The sequence below is a fragment of the Podarcis filfolensis genome (assembly GCF_964270895.1).
Source record: "Podarcis filfolensis genome assembly, chromosome: 9".
NCBI lineage: Eukaryota > Metazoa > Chordata > Lepidosauria > Squamata > Lacertidae > Podarcis > Podarcis filfolensis.
Genome location: NC_139610.1, coordinates 67,901,675 through 67,925,472, shown reverse-complemented (window position 1 = coordinate 67,925,472; position 23,798 = coordinate 67,901,675). Strand labels below are relative to the sequence as shown.

The following is a 23,798-nucleotide window of genomic DNA, read 5'->3' as shown; positions in this document are numbered from 1 at the left end:
ACACTTTGGTTTCCGCACATTTTGGAAGTCAAACAGACTTCCGGAACAGATTCTGTTCAACTTCCGAGGTACGACTGTACTTTTATTCTCGTTTTATTTAACTATGCATCTCGTATGTAATAAATTATTTATTTATATTTATAAAAAGAAATCTAAACAAGGTCTATGGAAGAACAGCATGTCAGAAAGTCTGAGTGAAGGGAAAAACCAATGAAGGAGCATGTGAAGAATGTTCATTCTCCTGTGGAAAGCATGGAAGGAAAGAAGTTCTTCCCTGCCCACTATTGTTGATCTTAGCTGGGGTTGGTGGAAACCGGAGTCCACCAATATCAGGAGAGTCACTGGCTCCCCATCTCTTTTGAAAGCGCAAACCCTCACTATATGTCAGGCTTCGAGGAAGCGGCTTCCTCCCTCCCATTGGATAAGCAGAACAAAGCAAAAATAGTTTCTCGTCATTTAAAGAGTTTTTAATGATCACAGCGAAAGAACAAAAAGTCCATCTCACAGTAAAGGTGCTCCCAGTTAAGGTTTCCACCCACTTTCTCCCTAGTCACCCCTGTCTCTTCCGCGCCTTGCAACCTGATCTCGCAACCACCGTGCTTTTTGTGTAGCCACCTTACATAGCTGTCAACGTTTCCCTTTTTTAAATTCCCTTACAGTGGTGCCTCGCAAAATGAAATTCGTTCCGCAAGTTTTTTCTTCTTGCGAGTTTTTCGTCTTGCGAAGCACGGTTTCCCATAGGAATGCATTGAAAATCAATTAATGCGTTCCTATGGAGACCGCTTGCCAGGCTGGCGGTGCGGAGAAGGGCTTTTCTCCCCACCGCAAGACTTCAGGACAGGTACGGGAACAGAGGGGAAGGCGCGCAGCGCTTCTCCTCTGTTCCCGGGGCTTGCGGTGGGAGGAGGGTTTTTTCTCCCCCCCCGCCAACATTCAGAACAGCATTCTGAATGTTGGCGGTGGGAAGGAAAACCCTCCTCCCACCGCAAGTCTTCAGGACAGCCATCTGAAGGCTGGCGCGGGGAGAAGGTCTCTCCGCCCCACCGCCAGCCTTCGGAGGAGGTCCGAGGACAGTGGGGAAGACGCGCTGCGCTTCCCCGCTGTCCTGGAGATTTCCCTATGGGCTTTCGCCTTGCGAAGGAAGCCCATAGGGAAATTCGTCTTGCCAAGTGCATCGAAAAACGGAAAACCCTTTCGTCTAGCGGGTTTTTCGTCTTGCGAGGCGTTCGTCTTGTGGGGCACCACTGTATTCCGAATAGGATTCCTCGCAAGAAAAGGGAAAAGTTGACAGCTATGCCACCTTATCTGCTCTATGTGACCTTGGACTTATAGGCTTGGCAATCTCCGCTGAGAGAGAGTCTGTTCTGTCTCTTCCAGTTCTTCTTCGCTTTGCTGTTCACCCCCCAGTTCTTCCCAATTTCTGTCTTCAGAACTATGCCCCTCTGCAAACCACTGTTCCAAATCTATACTGCTCCCCTGCTCCTGGGCAGCTTCAGAAGGGGAAGGCTCCCACCATTCGTCATCAGAGCAGTCCTCCTCAGCCTGGTCTCTGACATTATATGACAATTCCGCTGAATTTTCTCTGGCAGGAGAGAAGCTTCAGTTTGGAACTTTACTCCTGCTGAAGGTTCTAGCCAATGAGGTCAGGACTTGTTCTTCCTGCTTTGCATCCGATTTTCCCATTGGATGGTTTCAGACAATGAACCCGTCCAGCTCAAAATGGGTTGATTGGCTTGTTTTGGAAGCCAGGAAAAGCCCTAGAACACACTAGCATTCTGGCTGAATCAGTCGTACAGTTGGGAGGGATGAACAAGAAAAAAAGTGCCAAGAATTTGGCTGAAGAAAATAAACCATCCTTTAAGCTCTTCCCTTTTTCGGGTGAGTGCCAGTCCCGATTTTCGAGGGACACTCCCGAAATTGCAAAAGCCATCCTGGCTTCTGATTTGACTCTGGAATGTCCCTATTTCCCCTGCAAGTGCTATTGGTGTGTGTTTAAGGGGGTTTCTTAGTATGGTGGAATGTGTGTGTGCTATGTCCCACACATAGCAGTATGGAGCCAGTGTGGTGTAGTGGTTAAGAGCGGTAGACTCGTAATCTGGTGAACCGGGTTCGCTTCCCCACTCCTCCACATGCAGCTGCTTAGGCTAGTCACACTTCTCTGAAGTCTCTCAGCCCCACTCACCTCACGGAGTGTTTGTTGTGGGGGAGGAAGGGAAAGGAGATTGTGAGCCGCTTTGAGACTCCTTAAAAGGTAAAGGGACCCCTGACCATTAGGTCCAGTCGTGACCGACTCTGGGGTTGCGGCGCTTATCTCGCTTTATTGGCTGAGGGAGCCGGCGAACAGCTTCCGGGTCATGTGGCCAGCATGACCAAGCCACTTCTAGCGAACCAGAGCAGCGCACGGAAATGCCGTTTGCCTTCCCGCTGGAGTGGTACCTATTTATCTACTTGCACTGGCGTGCTTTCGAACTGCTAGGTTGGCAGGAACAGGGACCGAGCAACGGGAGCTCACCCCGTCGTGGGGATTCGAACCGCCGACCTTCTGATCGGCAAGCCCTAGGCTCTGTGATTTAACCCACAGCGCCACCTGCATCCCTTGAGACTCCTTAGGGTAGTGATAAAGCGGCATATCAAATCCAAACTCCTCCTCTTCTATTGGTGTGGAGGTGGCGGCAGCACTCGCCCTTCTTCCACTCGGGGGGCGGGGAAGGAGGAGGTCAGTTGGTGGGGAGTCAGAAATGTCCCCATTTCTATCTGAGAAATGTTGGGAGAGTATGAAGTGCTAGGAAAAATGGAAAACACGAGACTGTTGAACATGACGTACAAACATGTTTATATGCTTCTGCTTCCTGCACCCAGTGCAGCCAAACAGGTTGCGCTCCCCTAGATGTGCCTTTGTTGGGGGCAGAGGGCTTTGAGGTGTGTCAGAGATTGCCCTCATTTGGGCGAGAAGAGAGGGGAGGAGACTAATCCAATGGTAGGAGCTGTTCAACAGTTGAATGGACAATTTCAGAAGGAGGTGGGCTCTCCTTCATGGGCGGTTTAATAAACAGAGGTTGGCTAGCCAGAGATTCCTGATTCCTGAGTTGTGGTCCCTTGTGGCCCTACAATTCTATGAACAGCAAGAATATCTCCTACCAGATCTTAATTTCTTCAAAGCGCAGCATAGGGTTCTCTCTCCCATTTCTCATACCACACCGGTGGCATAGGGTGGGTTGCCAGTGCCCGGGGCCGTTCTACCCATCTGAGAAGCTCCTAATGTTTCTTCCCTTCTCCAAAGAGCTTCTTGGACAATCAGAAACAACAGGGTTGTGAGCTGCCTGCCATTTTACTTACCCACAATGCTCCAGTGGTGCGCTGCTATGGCACAATGTGGGCCATTTAAAATGGCAGGCTGCTTCCTAGGCCCAATCCCTACTACCAGTTAAGTCGATGGCTGAAGAAATGGATGGGTGGCAAGGCCAAACTTCTGTGTCATGTGGACTCTGCCATGATACCTGACCCCAACAGCTGCCCAAGGTTGCTAGCTGCTGATGCCAGCTGTTTGATGGGCTTCATGTTTCTGTACTCCAAAAAGCAAGAGGCTATATCACACATCTCTCTTTTTGCATCTCAGCCTTCAGAGGAGCTATCCTGATCCAAACGTGGTATCGACGCTATGTGGCCCGGCTTGAAATGCGCCGAAGATGCACATGGCGCATATTTCAGTCCATAGAGTATGCAGGAGAGCTGGATCATCTCAAGGTATGATGGCAAAGGAGGACGGCAGAGGGGAAATTCTTCCTTCTGCCTGTTCTACTTTTGCTGTTGGTAGTGGTAAAAGAATTATTCTTCTGATTCTCATCTGCCCCCAACACAGCCCAGACTTGGCTAGAAGTACAACAGCAGGGAGCATTCGGTTTGGAACCTAAGGGTTAATTCTGTTCATAATTAGTAGGTGGTGTGGGGTGGAGGTGTTGCCTAGCAACAAGTCAGAATGGCATGATCCATGCTGAGGTAACTCGTGCTGATTGGCTGGTTATTTCTAAGGGAGTTTTCCTCTGTACGCATAGCTGAATATTTTTCTGATATGTACAAGGCCCAAAGTAAGGGAGACAAAATCTTTTCCCCCTCAAATTATACACTGTTTTGGTTCAGTTGTCCACAGTCAAGTGTTATCAGGGTTTATTTCCCCCCTGGTCTCCATCCTGTGTTAAGTGACTTTGCTAACAGAATTCAGTGATCCAAATTCATTCTAAACCCTCTGCCTAAGTACTTTCATGCAAGCATAACTCAGTCCAACAGTGCTCTCATTCAGTCTTTGCTATCCTCGTTTTGAGTTGTGACTCCTATTAGTAATATATGTATATGTATGCATGTATGAGGGACAGAGGAGGCAGAAAACTCCAAACAAACCCAAACTGCCCAACGATGCAGAGTGTGTGTTGGAAGGAGAAGCACTGCACACTCGAAAAATTACATGGCATGTGCCAGCTTTGCACATCCTCTGAATCACATGCAGCCCTGTGTGGCACAGTCACCTAGTGTGAGTTGGGGGGCACAGGGTTGGTTGCCCCAGGCACAAAATCAATTAGGGGCACAAAATTTCTTTTCTTTTCTTTTCTTTTCTTTGAAATCAATTTTATTTGATTTTTCCAAATGCAAATTAGTTACAGTGCCAAATACATATCCATAAAATGAGATTTCTCTGAATCTCGCAACTTCCCCCCATCCCCTCCCTGGGTCCTATTGTCAACATTTCCAACTGCATATTATTTCACAGTCTGTGTTTTGTACCCATCCATTTTGTCCGTAATATTTGTTACATGACAAGTGGGATTAAAATCCTGCTAATGTTTTCATCTGCTTACAGTGGTCTCCTAAATAAGTTATAAACTTTTCCCATTCTTTCTTGAACTTCTTGTTTTCTTGGTCTCTGAGTTTCCCACTCAGTTTAGTCATTTCCGCATAGTCTAACAGCTTAGTTTGCTATTCCTCTCTGATAGGGACTCTTTCTTCTTTCCATCTCTGGGCTAGTAGCATCCGTGCTGCTGTCGCATACATAAAAAGTCTTTTCTGTTCCTTTGGGATGTCGGTACCTATAATTCCTGATAGAAAGGCTTCTGGTTTTTTAACAAAATATTTTTTTTAAACATTTCCCCCCCCCAATTCATTATATATCATTTCCCAGAAGGCCTTTATTACCTTACAAGACCACCACATATGAGGGAAGATACCTTCTTTTTCTTTACATTTCCAGCAGGTATTTGTACCTGTTCTGTACTTTTTTGCGAATTTACTAGGAGTTAAATACCACTGGTACATCATTTTCATATAGTTTTCTTTCAGCGTACAGTGGTACCTCTGATTGCGAACAGGATCCGTTCTGGAGGCCCGTTCGCAACATGAACAGAACGCAACCCGCAGCAGCACATCTGCGCACGCGCGGGTTGCGATTCACCGCTTCTGCGCATGCGTGAGCGACAAAACCTGGAAGTAACCCTTTCCGGTACTTCGGGTCGCCGCAGGACGCAACCTGAAAAAACATACCATGAAGCAAACGTAACATGAGGTATGACTGTACAACACGCCGTGAATTTCAATTTCTTATCTCTACAGTTGTGATCTCCTGGGTGATGCGGATGCTGATTGGCAGCCGAGTGCGAATGTGTACTCTGTCCGTTTCTCTCCCTTCCAGCCCAGCCTCTCCACACGGCCCCGGGCTCTGGCAACCTACGCTACATCACTGGTGTGGCATGAGAAATGGGAGAGGGAACAGAATGGGAGGGAGAGGCTATGGCAGGGGAAGAGAGTACAAAGATGGCTTAATGATGGACGTTGACAGCATTCTTCTTGTCTTCTGCAGCTCAACCATTTCTTTGACTACCTTATGACCTACTTCACACCAAGCAACAACAAAGATAGTAAGCTCAAAAATGGGGAAATACAGTTTGTATTATATATCACTCTCTCTCTTGTCAGGGCAACTAAATTTTGTGACCTTGTATGCATTTTGCAAACCGATCAAATGTGGAAATGTTGGTACAGTGTACCTCGGTTCTCAAACATCTCCGTTGATGAACATTTCGGAATATAAATGGCGAAAACCTGGAATACTTCTGTTTCCGAATGCGCCTCGGAAATCAAATGGCTTTCCGCATGTTTTTCAATTTTCTCAATTGAATTTGCAGACAGCCCTTTGCACCTTGGTTTTCAAACATTTCGGAACTCAAACGGTCTTCCGGAACTGATGACGTTCAAGAACCGAGGTACCACTGTACCTACAAATCCTGGATGAATAGCTCTGGAGCAGGGGTCAGCAAACTTTTTCAGCAGGGGGCTGTTCCCCTGTCCCTCAAACCTTGTGGGGGACCGGACTATATTCTCAAGGGGGAAAAAAAGAACGAATTCCTATGCCCCACAAATAACCCAGAGATGCATTTTAAATAAAAGTACACATTCTACTCATGTAAAAACACCAGGCAGGCCCCACAAATAACCCAGAGGTGCATTTTAAATAAAAGCACACATTCTACTCATGTAAAAATATGCTGATTCCTGGACCACCCACGGGCTGGATTTAGAAGGTAAGTGGGCCGGATCCGGCCCCTGGGCCTTAGTTTGCCTACCCATGCTCTGGAGTGTACAATCTAGATTTATATTTCAGAAAGCTGCACCTTTAACAACTATTGGCTTTAACCAAACTGGACACAATGTTGAAGAGCAGGCATTTTTGTCTGTGTTTGGATACCATCACATCAAGATGGTTGACTGAACCTTTCAAAATGGCACTGACTTGAACCACGGGCTCTGATTGGTTGGTTTCTTAGGATTCTTGAGCCAATATAAGGCCAACTAACTTGTAGCTAACTGAACAGCACTCAGGTGTGTTAAATTTCATGGTGTGCTCACCTCTTTAACTGTCAGCAGGTGGCCTTTAGAATTGTTTCATTGCCTTCAGACTATTCTGATGCTTTCAACTGGCGTTACCGTCTGGTTGGTTTGTTTGTTTCTATTATTATTGTGTCTTTTTGGCCATGGAGTGGTTTTAATTTCTCTGGCTTTTACGTGATACTTGTAAGATGCCTTTGAGGCTGCATGTGAGAAGGGGGTTGGGAAGAAAGGTCATCTACGAAACCGACGCGCTTATTTTGCATCATAGAATCTTAAGAGTTGGAAGGGACCCACGTTTCCACGTGGAAATAACTAAATTAATGGTTATTATTACCCTGAGTAGTACCGAGTTAAAAACAAAAGAGGAATGAAAATGGGTAAAATTGATGGTAATTACAGCCAGACATGTTATAGTGAGTAATTGGAAAAATGCAGAAGAGCTAGGGGCGAACCAATGGAGGAAAAAACTGAATAATATTATAATTTTAGAATACCTAACTGTGAAGATACATAGAATGAAAGGTCATTGAGAAAGAGGAGGATTGGTTTGAGATGATATTGAATTATTTGAGTAGGTTTGAACAATTTGGGGCAATTAAAATGTTGAAAGTTAAATAAACCTTGTGGAAGGAGGAGTGTTAAGGTATATAGAAGTGTACATACGGTTAATTTGAATATGTTATTATTGAATATGTACCGGTATATTATTGAATATGTACATTATTGAATATTGTATACCCAATGTATCAGCCACCTGGGGGGTTTCACTGTTTGTGTTTTGGTGGTTGGTAAAAATAAAATAATTTCTTTAAAAAAAAAAGAGTTGGAAGGTACCCAAGGGTCATCTAGTCCAACCCCATGCAGTGCAGGAATCTCAGCTAAAACTTACGCTGCTGCTGCTGCTGCTGCTGGCCATGTAGAGAAGCAAAGAGCCACATTCTAGAAGCCAACCGTGTTGGTTGTCATTCCACCCTAGGAGATTTCCTTAACCGCATATTGTCAGAACCTGAAATCATCTTTGACCCCAAGCTCGAAAAACCCATTGAAACCTTTGAATCCGTTGTGGTGCCGGACACCTATGTGGGGCCTCGCCTTTCCTTCCCACTCGTGCCTGAGGATGCCACTAACTTACTGGAAGCATACCAACACGAGCAAGTAAGTATCTTCACAGTAGCCGTCTACTTTTACCTCAGTTTTTGCTTCCAGAAGCTCCTGCTAGGTCAAGAATGGAACCAAAGGGGAATTTCTGTAGCTCAGTGATACGCAGCATTTGTGAGGTCCAGGCTGGGAAAGACTCATCTCCTTAAATCCCTGGAGAACCACTGCAAATCATTGTACGCCCGGGATGAGGGATTTGTGGTCCGCCAGATGTTGTTGGACTACAACTTGTTTGTGTTCCTTCTGGGAACTATACCGAAAACATACCTTGGCTTTTGACACCTGAGCAGGTGCCATAACTAACCCTAACTATGCCTGGCGCAAACCATAGGTTGCTATTTGTATAAACCAGGGGTCAGCAAACTTTTTCAGCAGGGGGCCGGTCCCCTGCCCCTCAGACCTTGTTGGGGGCCGGACTATATTTTGAAGAGAAAAAAAAATGAACAAATTCCTATGCCCCACAAATAACCCAGAGATGCATTTTAAATAAAAGCACACATTCTACTCATATAAAAACACCAGGCAGGCCCCACAAATAACCCAGAGATGCATTTTAAATAAAAGGACACATTCTAATGTAAAAACACACTGATTCCCAGATCGTCCAGGGGCTGGATTTAGAAGGCGATTGGGCTGGATCCCACCCCGGGCCTTAGGTTGCCTACCCATGGTATAAACGATAAGCAACCCAACCCAAAATGCTTTGCTGATTTGGCTTCCCAATATTTTACACCACAGCCAGTTAGCCGGCAGCAGGGCCATGCGGCTGATGGCTCTCAGACCCCGGCCTTAGCAATAGCTGTGGGAATAGACTGTTCCGGAAAGCATGAACTGGTTTAGAGAAGGGACATTACTTTCTCTGCCTTTACTGAGGATGTTGTCAACACACTCTGTCTGTGTGACGTCATGGCTATTTGTGTTGCAAGGATTTTTAAGGTACCTGTGACCCACTCAAGTTCTGTCCAAGAATTGACAGACGCAGCAGTGGAGAAAAAGAAAGTGATATTTATTGCTGAGCAATAATTGATTTCCAGTGGAATGATTTCCAAAGACTGGGCCCCGGGCTCTAGCGCCCTGAGGCTTTATACCCGAGTACATACATGACATGATCGAATACAATCGCACACGGCAGCAAAAATAAGACCAATGAGCGCATTCAAGCCTTGCCCCCTGACCATGTAAAGAGTTCCCCCCCCAACTTTTGCTTTCTTCAGTCTGAACATTCAGTGTAACCTTTCCCCTGATTTATGGCAAGAAGGAGAAAAGGAAACTTAAGGCGAAAGGAACTTTGACCGTTACGTTCTCCTACGTGGCATCTGCTATACAGGGACATTTGCAGTTAGCATCTTCCTGTTTTTAGCTGCTCAGGACCCTGTCTGGACAGGGGGGAAAGTGCCAGCACATCAGATTTATTGCTTCCCCCTTATGTTAGCGAGTCATTGAGAAGAACAAGGGAAGGGAACTGGGGCAGAGTTCATTTAGGATTTTTCAAATCTAAGCAATTTGCTCTAAGCTTTGCAGAAGCCTTCATGATTCAAACATGGATTATATAAAAATCATCATAGAAATATTTGGTTATATATGGATATATGAATAACTGATTATAAGAAAGCATAAGGGTAAAATTCCTCCAGGTGGTCCTGCTTCATTTGGAGAAAGGCCGACTTTAGCCCTGGGAGCATCTTGGCGACTGTACCCATAGGTGTCCAAAACGGGAGCAGTGGGTTTAGGGGCTTCTGCTGGAGCATTAAAGCTGCACCTGCTCCTAGGCAGTGGCGTAGCGTGGGGGGTGCAGGGGGGGCGGGCCGCACCGGGCGCAACATCTGGGGTTAGGGCAAATCCATGGGTTAGGGGGCGCAAATCCACGGGTTAGGGGGCGCAAATCCACGGATTAGGGGGCGCAAATTACTTGCCTTGCCCCGGGTGCTGACAACCCATGCTACGCCACTGCTCCTAGGCTAAACTTTGATATTTGCAAACGAAAGCAAATGCTGCAAAAAGCCATAGGACACCAAATCTGGCTAAAGTCCTCCGCCCCAGAAATCTCCCACCACTTGGAAAATTGGGGCATGCATAACGCTGTGTTGTTGTTTTTAAATTGTGAACTGCCTAGTTTCTGTAGAAATGCGGGGTATAAATTAGCGCAAGTAAACAGTTAATTGCTTCTCCCCGAAGGATCCTGGGAATTGTAGTTTGAGAGGCGAGCCAACACTCTCCTCGATGGCTTTCTGTAATTTCCTCACTTTCTCCCAGTAGCATCTTCACGCTTACTATGTCCTAAGACTCTTGAGTGAGACTGAAAAGCATCTTGCCCAGCTTCCCAACATCACCTGCATCTCCACCTGCTACAGTGAGGAGATCACTGTATGTGGTAAGTGCTGTTGTTTACCAACACTGCTGAGGTACATGCCTCAAGCACCGCCTCAGCCCATGTGATCTAATCCAGACCCTGCGCTCATTATTTGAGGTGCTTCTTCATGTGCCAGCTCCATGAGAGGTACGCAGGGTGGCAACGTGAAAACAGGCCTTTTCTGTGGTGGCTCCCCACTTGTAGAATGCTCTCCCCAGGGAGATTCGCCTGGTGCCATAATGATATATTTTTAGGCACTGGGCAAAAAGTATTCACTCTCTCCAGGCCTTTTGCCTTTAACTACCTGTGGCTTTTTAAAAGTGGCTGGGATGTTTTTAATGTATTGTTATAGGTTTGTAGGCGCTAGAATTTAATTAAGGCTTGGGGCATCAGAAGCCAATTAGGATAATCTAGTCTCCTGTGTAAGGTGATGGATGGACCCGTGGGTGTATTTGACCTGTGTATTTCCAAACCCTCTGAAATTAGCATGTGTGGAAAGCTAATTTTGTTAGGCAAGCTTCCTAAACTGTGTATTAGGCATCTCTAAAGCCTAGGAAATCAGCTTGTATTAAAAGCTAATTAACTCAGCCTAATTTCCTTGGAGGTGTTATCCTGTGGGGGTATTGATCCATTAGCACAGCAATGGCTCAAAGGAAACTCTGTGAGATGACAATCTACCCTAAATCTTCCAACATACAAACAAATTGGAGATAAGAGGAACAGGTGTGTAACTGAAACAGATCTGGAGAAGGGAGACAGGTGAGGGAGACAGGTTGGGCATCTACAACAGAGTGCCCTTTGCTAGGATACTAGTACCTGCCCTTTCCCCACTCTTAACATGAAAGAGCAGTGTGCCTCTAAGAACGTACAAAGTGCATTTTCTTCCAAATATTAATGACCAACTGTAGTCTGTACGTTTCTTCCTCGTTTACACATAAGGAGCAGGGCTAATGAACATCACTTCTGTTCAGATAAGTTCCAACATCTGTCTTTAGAAACCAGGCACTGCCCCTCCCACCTTTCTTAACAAACTGTATAACTTGTTTTCCATGGGAAAGTAGTGTGATTAAAGAAACCCTGGTAGAGCAGAAACAACTCTTGCTGGTCCAGAAAGGAAACCTGTGATAGTGTCGTGGACTGGTTGGACTCAGAGGAATGGCGGGAGGAACCAGCTGGGGAATCCCCAAGGGAAGAAGGCGCAGAACCAGGAGAGGCATGATAAGGGCAGAGGAGAGATTGACTATGTGAAGGGGCACAGTCCTTGACTGCTTGGGGGGAAACCTGGAGAGGAGGCGGCTTAGGCAGCTGTGGGGAGTCAGGGACCACCTATCTCAGCAACTGCTTCATGGGGGCAAGACCTGCCAGAGACAAGTCGATGCACTCATTAGGCCCGACACTCCTGTGCAGATGGTGTTTTTGCTAATAAAGAGTTAACTCCAGCTTGCTCAGTGCGATTTACTGCTGGCTCGCTTCTGGCAGATGGTGACAGGCAGACCTTCATGGGGAGAAAAGCCACAGTTCCCTGGGAAATATAACCTTGCTCAGTGCGATTTACTGCTGGCTCGCTTCTGGCAGATGGTGACAGGCAGACCTTCATGGGGAGAAAAGCCACAGTTCCCTGGGAAATATAACCTTGCTCAGTGCGATTTACTGCTGGCTCGCTTCTGGCAGATGGTGACAGGCAGACCTTCATGGGGAGAAAAGCCACAGTTCCCTGGGAAATATAACCTTGCTCAGTGCGATTTACTGCTGGCTCGCTTCTGGCAGATGGTGACAGGCAGACCTTCATGGGGAGAAAAGCCACAGTTCCCTGGGAAATATAACCACAGTTCCCAGGTCCAATGGTATGGTCCGAAAGCACATGGCACCACCAGCTTGCTGAAGCTAAGCAGGTTTGGGGCTGGTCAGTGCAGGGAAGGGGGACGACCTGCGAACTACCAAATAACACGTTGGGTTTCACAGCAGAAGGAATGTGGGCTGTAGAACGTGAGAGGGGGGTGGGAATGTGAATAAACCAGCACCATGAAAGGAATACACTGCTTGATGTGAAATGCTTATAACTTTAAACCACAAAGCTGACTTTTTGCCCCCGTCATTTATTAGGAGATTTGCACGGGCAGCTGAGTGACTTGTTCCTCATTTTCTACAAGGTATGTAAGGAATACGTGTTCGCATTACATGTATGGCCACGTGCCAAAATGCAGCATATATATTTTTTTGGAATCATTTTTATTTGATTTTACATATATAAATTTATAACAATCCAAATGCAAATCCATGTATAGAAGTTACTCTGAATCTCGAGACTTACCCGCAAACCCCTCCGCAGGTCCTATTGTCAACATTTACAACTGCATATTATTCCATAATCTATACTCTGTATCTATCCATATTATCCTTCGTATTTGTTACATTACAAGTGGGATTAAAATCCTGCTAATGTTTTCATCTGCTTACAGTGGTAAGCAGATGAAAAGTGGTAAGTGGTAAGTAAATTATAAATTTATTTAAGAGACTCTTTTTTAAAAAAAAAATTGTTCTCTTGGTTCCTGAGCTTTCTGGTCAGCTTTGCCATTTCTTTTCTTTTTAAAAAATAATTTTTATTGAATGATTTTATGTTACAAAAAAACATTACAACCATACTACCACTAAATATAATTGAGAAATAAAAATTACGAAAACGAAGGTTTACTTCACCCACCCCAGTACACCTGGCCAGAACCAGTTAGGATGATGCTTCCCTTAGAAAATAATAATAATAATAATAATAATAATAATAATAATAATAATAATAATAATAAAATAATAGTTTTTATTTATACCCCACCCTCCCCAGCCAGAGCCAGGCTCAGGGCGGCTAACACCAGTAAAATTACAATAAAAACATAATAGGGGAAGAAATAAATTTAAAATACAGGTTAAAATACTGTATTTAAAATGCAGCCTCATTTTAAAAGTAGCCCATAGATAAAAACCGTAAGGGGAGGAAAACTTAAGGGTCAGACTGAGTCCAAAACAAAGGCCAGGCGGAACAGCTCTGTCTTGCAGGCCCTGCAGAAAGATGTCAAGTCACGCAGGGCCCTAGTCTCTTGTGACCGAGCGTTCCACCACGTTGGGGCCAGTACTGAAAAGGCCCTGGCCCTGGTTGAGACCAATCTAACCACCTTGCGACTTGTGACCTCCAAAATGTTGTCATTTCTGGACCTTAAGGTCATCCAGGGGGCATACCAGGAGAGGTGGTCCCGTAGGTATGTGGGTCCTAAGCCACAAAAGAGTGTATCTGCCCCCTGACCTATCTGCCTGGGTAGGATTGCTCTGCCTGTGTTGTTGGGTAAAGGTGTCAGGTTGTCCGCTTGCCTTTAAATTTACAGTTGAATTGGGAGATGAGGCAGCTGTGGTTTCTCCCCTTCTTCCCCTTCTTCTGTGTCCTCCTGTCAAGCCTATTCCCCTCACCTGTGGCTTGTGGAATTCCTGACTGGCGATCTTCTCAAAGTATTGCAGAGTGGGAGCTGTGGAGGGTGGCTGGTAGAAACTTCCAACCATTTTGTCTCCAAATTTAGCATTTGGTAAGCGGGTGGCACTGTGGTCTAAACCACAGAGCCTAGGGCTTGCCGATCAGAAGGTTGGTGGTTTGAATCCCCACGACGGGGTGAGCTCCTGTTGTTCAGTCCCAGCTCCTGCCAACCTAGCAGTTCGAAAGCATGTCAAAGTGCAAGTAGATAAATAGGTACCTGAAATATACTCAAGAGTCGCAAAGTGATTTCATGCTCTTTATTCAGCTCATAGTGGTGAGGAGGAATGAATGAATGTCCCCTCAAAGTATCTGCTTTATATACATTATTTACACAATGGGCTGCACATGATTGGCTAATTCCGGAATTCTACTGTAAGCCAATCAGGTTGTGGATTCACTTCTATCTGGAGCATGATTGGGTGGTTCCTGCCAACCAATCATACTGCTGCATTGTTCTAGGACCAATCAGACTGCTGCTTCTGAATCCTATTGTTCTAGGACCAATCAGACTGCTGCCTTTTGGATCCTATTGTTCTAGGACCAATCAGACTGCTGCAGTTTGGATCCTATTCAACTCAGTACATAACAGTACCGCTCCGGTGGGAAGGTAAACGGCGTTTCCATGTGCTGCTCTGGTTCGCCAGAAACGGCTCAGTCATGCTGGCCACATGACCCAGAAAAACTGTCTGCGGACAAACATCAGCTCCCTCGGCCAGTAAAGCGAGATGAGCGATGCAACCCCAGAGTCGTTTGCGACTGGACTTAATTGTCAGGGGTCCTTTACTTTTACCTTTACCTACGTACTTCCTTTATGACTGTTGTTGTTTTTCCATTGCAGAATGGTATTCCCTCTCCACAAAAGTTTTATGTCTTCAACGGTGACTTTGTGGACCGCGGCAAGTGTTCCATAGAAGTCCTGATCATCCTCTTCGTCTTCCTTTTGGTTTACCCGAAGGAAGTCCACCTGAACAGAGGGAACCACGAGGACTATATGATCAACTTACGGTATGGCCCCTGAAAACACGTTTCAGGAATTAAGAAATGTATGGGTTATGTTAATGGGCATCTACTTACAAGTCCTTTCTTCTCTTGATCTCTAGCTATGGTTTCACCAAAGAGGTCACGCGGAAATATAAGGTAAGCTTGTTTGTGAACCTTAGACTCACAGACGTTCTCAAAAGACATCGAGTCCAATCTGCACTGTCAACACAAGAAATCCACTGCTACAGTCCTGCTGAGATGTAGCCATCCAGCCTCTGCTTAAGAACAGAGGACAGTCCACCACCTTCTAAGCGAGGCTTCCCCACCCATTTATGCCATGTTTTAGTTTTTGCTATTTTGGTTAAAGTATCAATTCCTTCCAGTGATTGCTTAGTTTGCAGTTTAAGGTTCCTAAACCTGTGCTGCAAATATTTATGGTATCGCCATTTGCAATTTGAATACTGCCCTCCAGTGATGGGTTAATATTCTCAATGCTGCCAAAGAAACATTTATCATAACGTATGTGAGAAGGAACATTCAGAATAAATTTGTTGGATTTTGTATCACAGCTGTTTACAGCTGGTCTCTTCTCTTTCAAAAGAAGATTGCGTTCTTTGTCCCTGTTCCTCTTGTTTGCCTCTTGCCAGCGTGGTGTAGTGGTTAAGAGCGGTGGACTTGTAATCTGGTGAACCGGGTTTGATTCCCCGCTCTTCCACATGCAGCTGCTGGGTGATCTTGGGCTAGTCAAACTTCTTTGAAGTCTCTCAGCCCCACTCACCTTACAGAGTGTTCGTTGTGGGAGAGGAGGGGAAAGGAGATTGTTAGCCGCTTTGAGACTCCTTAAGGGGAGTGAAAGGCGGGATATCAAGTCCAAACTCTTCTTCTCTTCTTGTTTTGATTCCCTTGTCCCTTGGAATTTTGTTGCTTAAATGAAAGGAATTTTGCTGGTTTGTGGGCTTCACAGAATTTGGATATATGCCCTTCTTTGTTGCATCTGAAACAAGTAACTGTTTTTGGTGGAGCCTTGGCTTTTCTCTTAGAGTCAGACATATAATGGCTCAGGGCCTCAATACTTCAAGGATCACCCCTCTCCATATGAACTGACCCAGACCGTGAGATGACTTTCTGAGGCCCTTCTTTGTGTGTCTCCTCCACGAGAAGTCAGAGGGTGGCAACACAAGAACAGGGCCTTTTCTGTAGTGGCTCCCCGATTGTGGAGTGCTCTCCTCAGGGAGGTTCACTTGGCACCTTCATTACACACCTCTAGGCACCAGGCAAAAATGTTCCTCTTTAACCAGGCCTTTGGCTGATTGATAGTCTATGGCCTTTAAAATGTGTATTTTAGGGGGGTGTTGTTTTGTACTTTTATTGTGTATTCTTATGTTGTGACCCACCCTGAGGACTTTAGATGAAGTGTGGTATAAATAATAATAATAATAAATAATAATGCTCTATCTCCCCAATGATGTCCCAGTACAAAAAAAACAAGCTCAGTCTGTATTCTCACACTGTTAAATCATTTGACACCCTGGTGAAGACTCCCAGCATTTAGTAATTCTGAATATGTAGGAATTAAGGCTGCTTTTGCACCCACAAACTCTGGGACCTGGATACATATCAATATGTGTGTGTGTTATTCATTTTTTAATGTATCATTTTCAACAGTCATTCAACATAAGTTACATCTTATACAATTTTTTTTAGACTTCCATCAACCACATCTGAAAATTCCCCCCCTGCTTAATTTACATTTCTTAATTTCACTATTGCTATTAATTATCTTATCTATTGACTCTCTCATCATAACCTTCCTTACAATATTTCATATATTCCTCCTTACAAAACTTCTTGCAGTCCTACTAGCGTAATCTGTTGATTACAGTTGCTTTTCAAATGGTTCGCATATTTATTCCAGTCTTCTGAGAATCTCTGGTCCTGCAGGTTTCGAATCCTTCCTGTCATCTTATCTAATTCTGCGTAGTCCATTCATTTCGTCTGCATTCTTCTTTCGCTGGTAATTCTTCTTGTTTCCATTTCTGTGCCACATATTAATATTTGTAGTGGGCCTTTCTCTCATTCTCCTTTACTGTTCCTGCCCTCCGTTCTAGGAACACGGCAGCAAAATCCTGAAAGAGCTCAAGAGGGTCTTCAGCTGCCTGCCTCTGGCCACCCTGATTGACCAGAAGGTCTTGATTGTACATGGAGGAATCTCGAACATGACTGATTTGGAGCGGCTAGCCACGGTCGACCGGCGCAAGGTACAGAGCCCTCCAGATCTGTAGATCTCAGGGCAGGTCCTCGGAAGGTTCCCTATGAGCAGATGCAGCCCACTTATGAGGCAAGGGGAGGCAACTGCCTCAGGCGGCAGGATCCAGAGGGGCAGCAAGGAATACATTGCCTGCTGCCACCTCCGTGTAGCTTGCTCCTTGGAGGCTGGGCCTGCCAGCACCTCAGCAGCCCCCCAGCCCCAAATTCTTCCTCTACAGCAGCTTATTGGCAAATAGGGGGCACTGTTGTTGTTCTCCTCCCACCTATAGGGAGGAAATAGTGGGGGCTGCCTTCTGGGGTCTCCTGATCTTTGCACCTGCCCAACATTACTCAGAGCGGCCCCCTGCCATGATTCCCACTTCAACCGTTGTTGGATAAGATGGATTTGATGCCCCACTCTTCTTCATTTATGCTTTCTTCCCCGGCTGGAGGGAGGGGTGACCGTTTTGTGGTTGACCTCAGGTGCCAAAATGTGTTGTGCAGGACCTGCCTGTGGAAAGTGGTCCTTGGGATGGAAACACTTCCTCATCCCTGCTCTCAACCCAGTTTTCCTTCATCTCCTCAATAGGATTTGAGTGGGGAGTTTGCATGTCAAATCCCCTCTTCCCCTCCTCCTTCGGCCTATCTGTGGGATGTACCGTATTTTTCGCTCCATAAGACGCACCTAGTTTTTAGAGCAGGAAAACAAGAAAAAAAACTCTGACTCAAATGTTGTACTAAATTATTTAAAACAGCAAAGTGGGCGGCTCCTGTCCGCTTTGCTGCTTTAAAGCGAGCCACGGTATATAATGAAGAGAATGGGAAAAGGATAGACATTCCATGACAATGTAGCTGTTTTCATTATCACTGGGAAGTCAGTATTGGCAGCGGTCAAGTAAACTAAAATTTGAGCATTTTACTGTATTAATCAAGAATGGTAATAGTCAGGGAGAGAAACCAGGGCTGTGCAAATGAGAAGGGCTTGGAGTATGGAGGAACAGCAAAGAGATCAAATGATTGCGCTCCAATTCCTAAATCTGTGAAGTTTTCTCAAAATAGGCATGGTTGTTTTGAAAGGAAGATTCAAAGAGTGGGAAATCGAGTGACTGAGCAAAGAACAGAGGAGGAAAAGCCTTCCTGCTGCTTGCAAACCTTGCCTGGACTTTAGGGGAAAGCGAAGGCTGAACGCAGATCAGTGTGGCTTTCCCCCCACCCCCCACAAGCAGCCCAGGAGCACAGGGCAACGGCGATTTGGCTCCAGGGACCACACATTCGCTCCATAAGACACACAGAGATTTCCCCTTACTTTTTAGGAGCAAAAAAGTGCGTCTTATGGAGGAAAAAATACGGTAATCCGTTGGAGCAGTCAAGGACAACATTCCTTGTTTGCCTAGAGTGGACACAGATGGGGGGGGTTGGTCCAGCCAGTTGAACTTCCTGTTACACCTGGTCTGGAGCATCCTCCCCCTGCCTGTGACCAGGTAGGTGGGCGTGACCCTTGGAGATCCCACAAAAGGTCCAGTCACACAGCCACCTCCCTCTTTTGAGGCCATTTCTTCACATGGGCCCATCCTTGCAAGGATGTAAGCCACACTGTACAAGCTAAAGCCTGACTTCAGGGATCCAACTGTGAACTGAATGTGAGTAAACTTGTTATCCTTTTAAAAGAAGACTGTTTTGTCTTTATTCTTATTAGGAGGGAATCAAAGGGGTCTTACCAGGAATATACTCTAATCTAGGCAAGCCAGATTGGATTGTTTAAGTAAAGAGATTCAAGCGAATCTACCAACTAGCTTCCTGCTATATTTTGGGGAATGTCGCTCTGCTGCTGACTCACAGGCATGAGTTAGGAAGGATACTATTAAATCAATATATCCTCTCCTAGTACGATTTTTACTATATCTTTATTGTCATTGTCCCATACAGAACAATGAAATTGAAAATCTACATAAGACATTCAAAAACCCCTAAAAACTCTGAAACCCCATTTTAAAATACATTATACTATAGAGGCTCCTTATGCTGCGTTTAGAACCAGTATTGCATTTGCATAGAAACTGTTTCTACAACATTCCCACGTTATCATCAGCCTCCACAGTGAATCTGGGGGGGGGGGGGGAGCGTGTGTGGTGTAGTGGTTAAGAGCGGTAGACTCGTAATCTGGTGAACTGGGTTCACTTCCCCGCTCCTCCACATGCAGCTGCTGGGTGACCTTGGGCCAGTCACACTTCTCTGAAGTCTCTCAGCCTCACTCATCTCACAGAGTGTTTGTTGTGGGGAAGGAAGGGAAAGGAGATTGAGCCGCTTTGAGACTCCTTCAGGTAGTGATGAAGCGGGATATCAAATCCAAACTCTTCTTCAAACTCTTCTAACCCCATCACCTTGTCTTGAGTGCCTTGAGTGCGGCTTGAAGCCCATTAACTTGATCTGGGGGATCCAAAAACCAGATGGATTTTTTGTTCTCACATTCCTGTATTTGGATTATCTGACTCCCTGCCTTGCTTTTCTTAGCTTCTCTCTGTATTGACCCAGAAGAGAAAACAGTCAAGAGTTTGGGGCGTCCATGAATCGAAAGCATCCCGATGCGGCAAGAGCAGTTTATCAAGCAGGTCTCAGCTGCCCCACTCAGCTGTGCAGGAGAGTGTCCAGGAAGAGCTCCGGTCCTGCCGCAGGATGGCGGGAATGTCACTTACCTCTATGGATACCAGATCTGTCGACTCATCAATCCTTGAAGACGAGGACGTTCAGCAGGTAGGTTGATTCGGAGAATGAATGTAGCGCAACGCCCCCCCCCCCGGATGAATCTTCATGAGTATTACAGGTGAAACTCGAAAAGTCCACTCAGTCCACTCCTTGTGAAAGTTCCCAACACGTTTGAATGGCCTTTTCCTGACAATCCTCTCCAGGCTGCGGTCATCCCTGCTGCTTGTGCACCTTTTTCTTTCACACTTTCCCTTTCTGCATAACTTTCCATTAATAATAGCACTTTGGGAACATCCAACTTCTTCTGCAGTTACCTTTTGCGGCTTTCCCTCCTTATGGAGGGTCTCAATGATGGCTTTCTGCACAACGGTCAGGTCAGCAGCCTTCCCCATGATTGTGCTTCCTACTGAACTAGACAGAGAGAACATTTAAAGGCTCAGGAATCCATTGCAGGTGTTACAGATTGAATAGCTACTGCACCTTTTCACAATATTCTAATTTTCTGAGATTGTTAATTTGGGGTTTTCATCAGCTGTGCACCATGATCATCACAATTATAACAAATAAAGGCTTGACATATCTCGCTTTGCATGTCATGAGTCTATCTCATATATTAGTTTCACCTTTTAAGTTGAATTACTGAAATAAATGAATTTTTCCACAATATTCTAATTTTTCAAGTTTCATCTGTCTTATTATGATTATTTAATAGCAAATTGTGAATTCTAGACTGGAAAAATGGGAAACGGAGGGCAGATCCATCCATCCCTCGTCGTCCAGGGCTACAGGTTCCTCAACTCTGAATAAAACTACATCAAAATGTCATACACATTCACATATCGAGATTACTCCTGACTTCCCCCCATCCCATCCATGGGTCCTCTCAATTCTGTTTTCATCTGCATATCAATACTTCTCTAAAATTTTCATCTTCCTAAAGTATCTGTAGTTTCTATCACATTACAAGAGTATTTAAAATCCTGTTAGTGATTTAACCTGTCAAGCCTTTATTTGTTATAATTGTGATGATTATGGCGTACAGCTGATGAAAACCCCAAATTAACAATCTCAGAAAATTAGAATATTAAATGAAATCAGCAAAACAAGGATTGCAAATAGAGCAATATTGGACCTCTGAGAAGTAGAAGCATGCATATGCATTCAGTACTTGGTTTGGGACCCTTTTGCATCAATTACTGCCTCAGTGTGGCGTGGCATGGATGCTATCAGCCTGTGGCACTGCTGAGGTGTTATGGAAGAACAGGAAGCTTCAATAGCAGCCTTCAGCTCTTCTGCATTGCTCGGTCTCATGTCTCTCAGCTTTCTCTTGGCAATGCCCCATAGATTCTCTATGGGGTTCAGGTCAGGGGAGTTTGCTGGCCAATATACATTATAAACATTTCCCATTCTTTTTTTAAAAAATTGTCGTCTTGATTCCTTTCCACATATTTTCTAACTAAACTAAGATAAAGTAAAATAAAATAAAATAGACTTCCCATCGTTTCCCAATGTAATTAACATTTGTAATATTGAATGTACTTATAACTATTACCTTGCTCTTAATATATTTCCTAATACTTTCTTACAGCATGTTGTACCATTTCCCCTTATTTCTTAATATTTACTTTATACAAGGGTCATTTGAACGCTGCCATAGATGTTATACCACTGTTACATTTTTGTAAATATCTCTTGAACACATCCCATTTTTGAATAAATGGTTGTTTAGTATTACCCCCTCAGTTTATTTGTCAATAGAGCCATTTCTGCGTAATCTAATATTTCTTTTCATTTCATTTTATATCATTTCCCAGAATTTTAAAATTACATTACAGTTGCACCACATATGGTAAAAGGTACCCTCTTTTTCTTTGCATTTCCAGCTTGTATTGGTACTTGTTCTATACAATCAATCAAATCCATTTATTGTGAGGACCATGCCTGTGCACAAACATCAACACTACAATAGTTAAAAATATTAAAATTCATTACATACTATGCCAACAAAACCTTCTTCCCACAGAATAGAAAAGGAGGGAAAACGAGCAACGAGTTAAACAGACGATGAAGGGGTCTTTACATTGTCGTCCATAAATCTTTCCCTGGCTTTCATGGCCTTCATCACAAAAACCGCTACCACATGGGTAATGCGTGGGTTTGCATCAACTAACAAAAATTTTACTCTATCTTCAGGACTGGTTATAGAATTGGGTATAATTTGCAGCAATGCGTCTCTAAAGCCCGAGTAAATGGGGCAATAGAGGAGGTAATGTGTAAGATCCTCTTTAATTTTCATAAGGCAAGGACATAAATGGTGTTCTACTGGGGTTTTTGTGTATCTACCGGTCAAATAAGCAGTTGGCAATGTTTGGAACCGTGCCATAGTAAAAGCTCTCCGAAGGGTGGGATCGGTGATCTCCACCAAGTAGTTGACTTGTTCTATACATTTTTGCTAGTTCTGCTGGGGTTAAGTACCACCGATGCATCATTTTCATACAGTTTTCTTTCAGTGAAGACCAGCACTTTGGTTTCCAATCTGGGTCGGCGCCAAAGCAGTGCTTAACAACTCAGCTCCTCCTCTCTCCATTTTCAGGTGACGGATATATTGTGGAGCGACCCCATTCCTCAAAATGGCTGCAGAGTGAATCAGGACCGAGGAGGAGGCTGCTACTTTGGCCCCGATGTGACGAAGGAGATTCTGGAAAAGTACAACCTGCAGTTCATCATCCGTTCCCACGAGTGCAAGCCGGAAGGTTATGAGTTCTGCCATGACCGAAAGGTAGCTCAGAAGAGCATCAATCAAGGCTTTGGGCAGAGCTGGGAGTGGGAGGATATGTCTTGATATACAGCATTTTTCGCTCCATAAGACGCACCTGACCATAAGACGCACCTAGTTTTTAGAGGGGGAAGGCAAGAAAAAAATTTTTCTTTAAAGGGAGCACTGAGCAGAGCCTGTATGCATCCCAGGCTCTGCTCAGCGCTCCCTTTCACGAGCCGCGTGGAGCGTGTGTGCGCTGCTTGCAGGCTTTTCGGTAACGGGCTGCCCTTCTCCCTCCTCGGGGAAAAGCCCACACACACGCTCCGTGCAGCTCTTTAAAGGGAGTGCAGCTCTTGGGGGCTTTTCCGGGAGGGGCTGCCCTCTATGGGGCTGCCCTCTGTCCCTTCCCCCACCTCCTGGAAAAGCCAGCAAGAGCCATGCGCTCTTTAAAGAGCCACGTCTAGCGTGTGTGTAGCTCTTGGGGGCTTTTCCGCGAGGTGGGAGAAGGGACTGACAGTGTGCCCTTCTCCCACCTTGTGGAAAAGCCCCCAAGAGCCATGCTCCCTTTAAAGAGCATGCGGAGCGTGTGTGCAGCTCTTGGGGGCTTTTCCCCAAGGAGGGGAAGAAGAAGAAGAAGAGTTTGGATTTGATATTCCACTTTATCAATACCCAAAGGAGTCTCAAAGCGGCTAACATTCTCCTTTCCCTTCCTCCCCCACAACAAACACTCTGTGAGGTGAGTGGGGTAGCCCTCCTCGGGAAAAAGCCCCCAAGAGCCGCACACACGCTCCACGCGGCTCTTTAAAGGGAGCGCTGAGCAAAGCCTCCCTCCTGCATTCGCTCCATAAGACGCACACACATTTCCCCTTACTTTTTAGGAGGGAAAAAGTGCGTCTTATGGAGCGAAAAATGCGGTATTTTCCTGATTGCCCTTCATCATGCAGAGTGAAGAGGGGTGCATGCATGCATCCTGCAGGAGTCCTCAGTCGCATATTCACATTACTTCTAGCCAGTTGCATTAGTGGGAGTTATAGGGGGAAATGAGAGGTGGTGTGGAGGGTGGAGTAGTGCAAATGAACTGGCAGGGGCACCAGATTGGCTCTGCTAGTGTGTTTGCACTGTGCCAACCTTGCGGGCCCTCCTCCCCTTCCTTTCTGCCTCCACAGTAAGCAGCGGCAATGTGACTGACCGGAAGACGCGTTTAATGGATATTT

At 45.3% G+C, this 23,798-nt stretch overlaps 1 protein-coding gene across 1 annotated transcript in view; it reads left to right on the top strand.

Annotated features, from left to right (window-relative positions):
• The first annotated feature begins 1,721 nt into the window (after positions 1 to 1,721).
• PPEF2 (protein phosphatase with EF-hand domain 2) overlaps positions 1,722 to 23,798 on the top strand; it is a 28,230-nt gene continuing 6,153 nt past the window's right edge. The window contains exons 1-11 of the mRNA XM_083571277.1: positions 1,722 to 1,878; positions 3,617 to 3,744; positions 5,846 to 5,903; positions 7,850 to 8,028; positions 10,288 to 10,402; positions 12,485 to 12,531; positions 14,734 to 14,900; positions 14,996 to 15,032; positions 16,985 to 17,134; positions 19,635 to 19,874; positions 22,420 to 22,605. Coding sequence (XP_083427403.1) covers positions 1,806 to 1,878; positions 3,617 to 3,744; positions 5,846 to 5,903; positions 7,850 to 8,028; positions 10,288 to 10,402; positions 12,485 to 12,531; positions 14,734 to 14,900; positions 14,996 to 15,032; positions 16,985 to 17,134; positions 19,635 to 19,874; positions 22,420 to 22,605 — 1,380 coding nt within the window. The 5' untranslated portion in view covers positions 1,722 to 1,805. The remainder of the gene's footprint in view (positions 1,879 to 3,616; positions 3,745 to 5,845; positions 5,904 to 7,849; positions 8,029 to 10,287; positions 10,403 to 12,484; positions 12,532 to 14,733; positions 14,901 to 14,995; positions 15,033 to 16,984; positions 17,135 to 19,634; positions 19,875 to 22,419; positions 22,606 to 23,798) is intronic.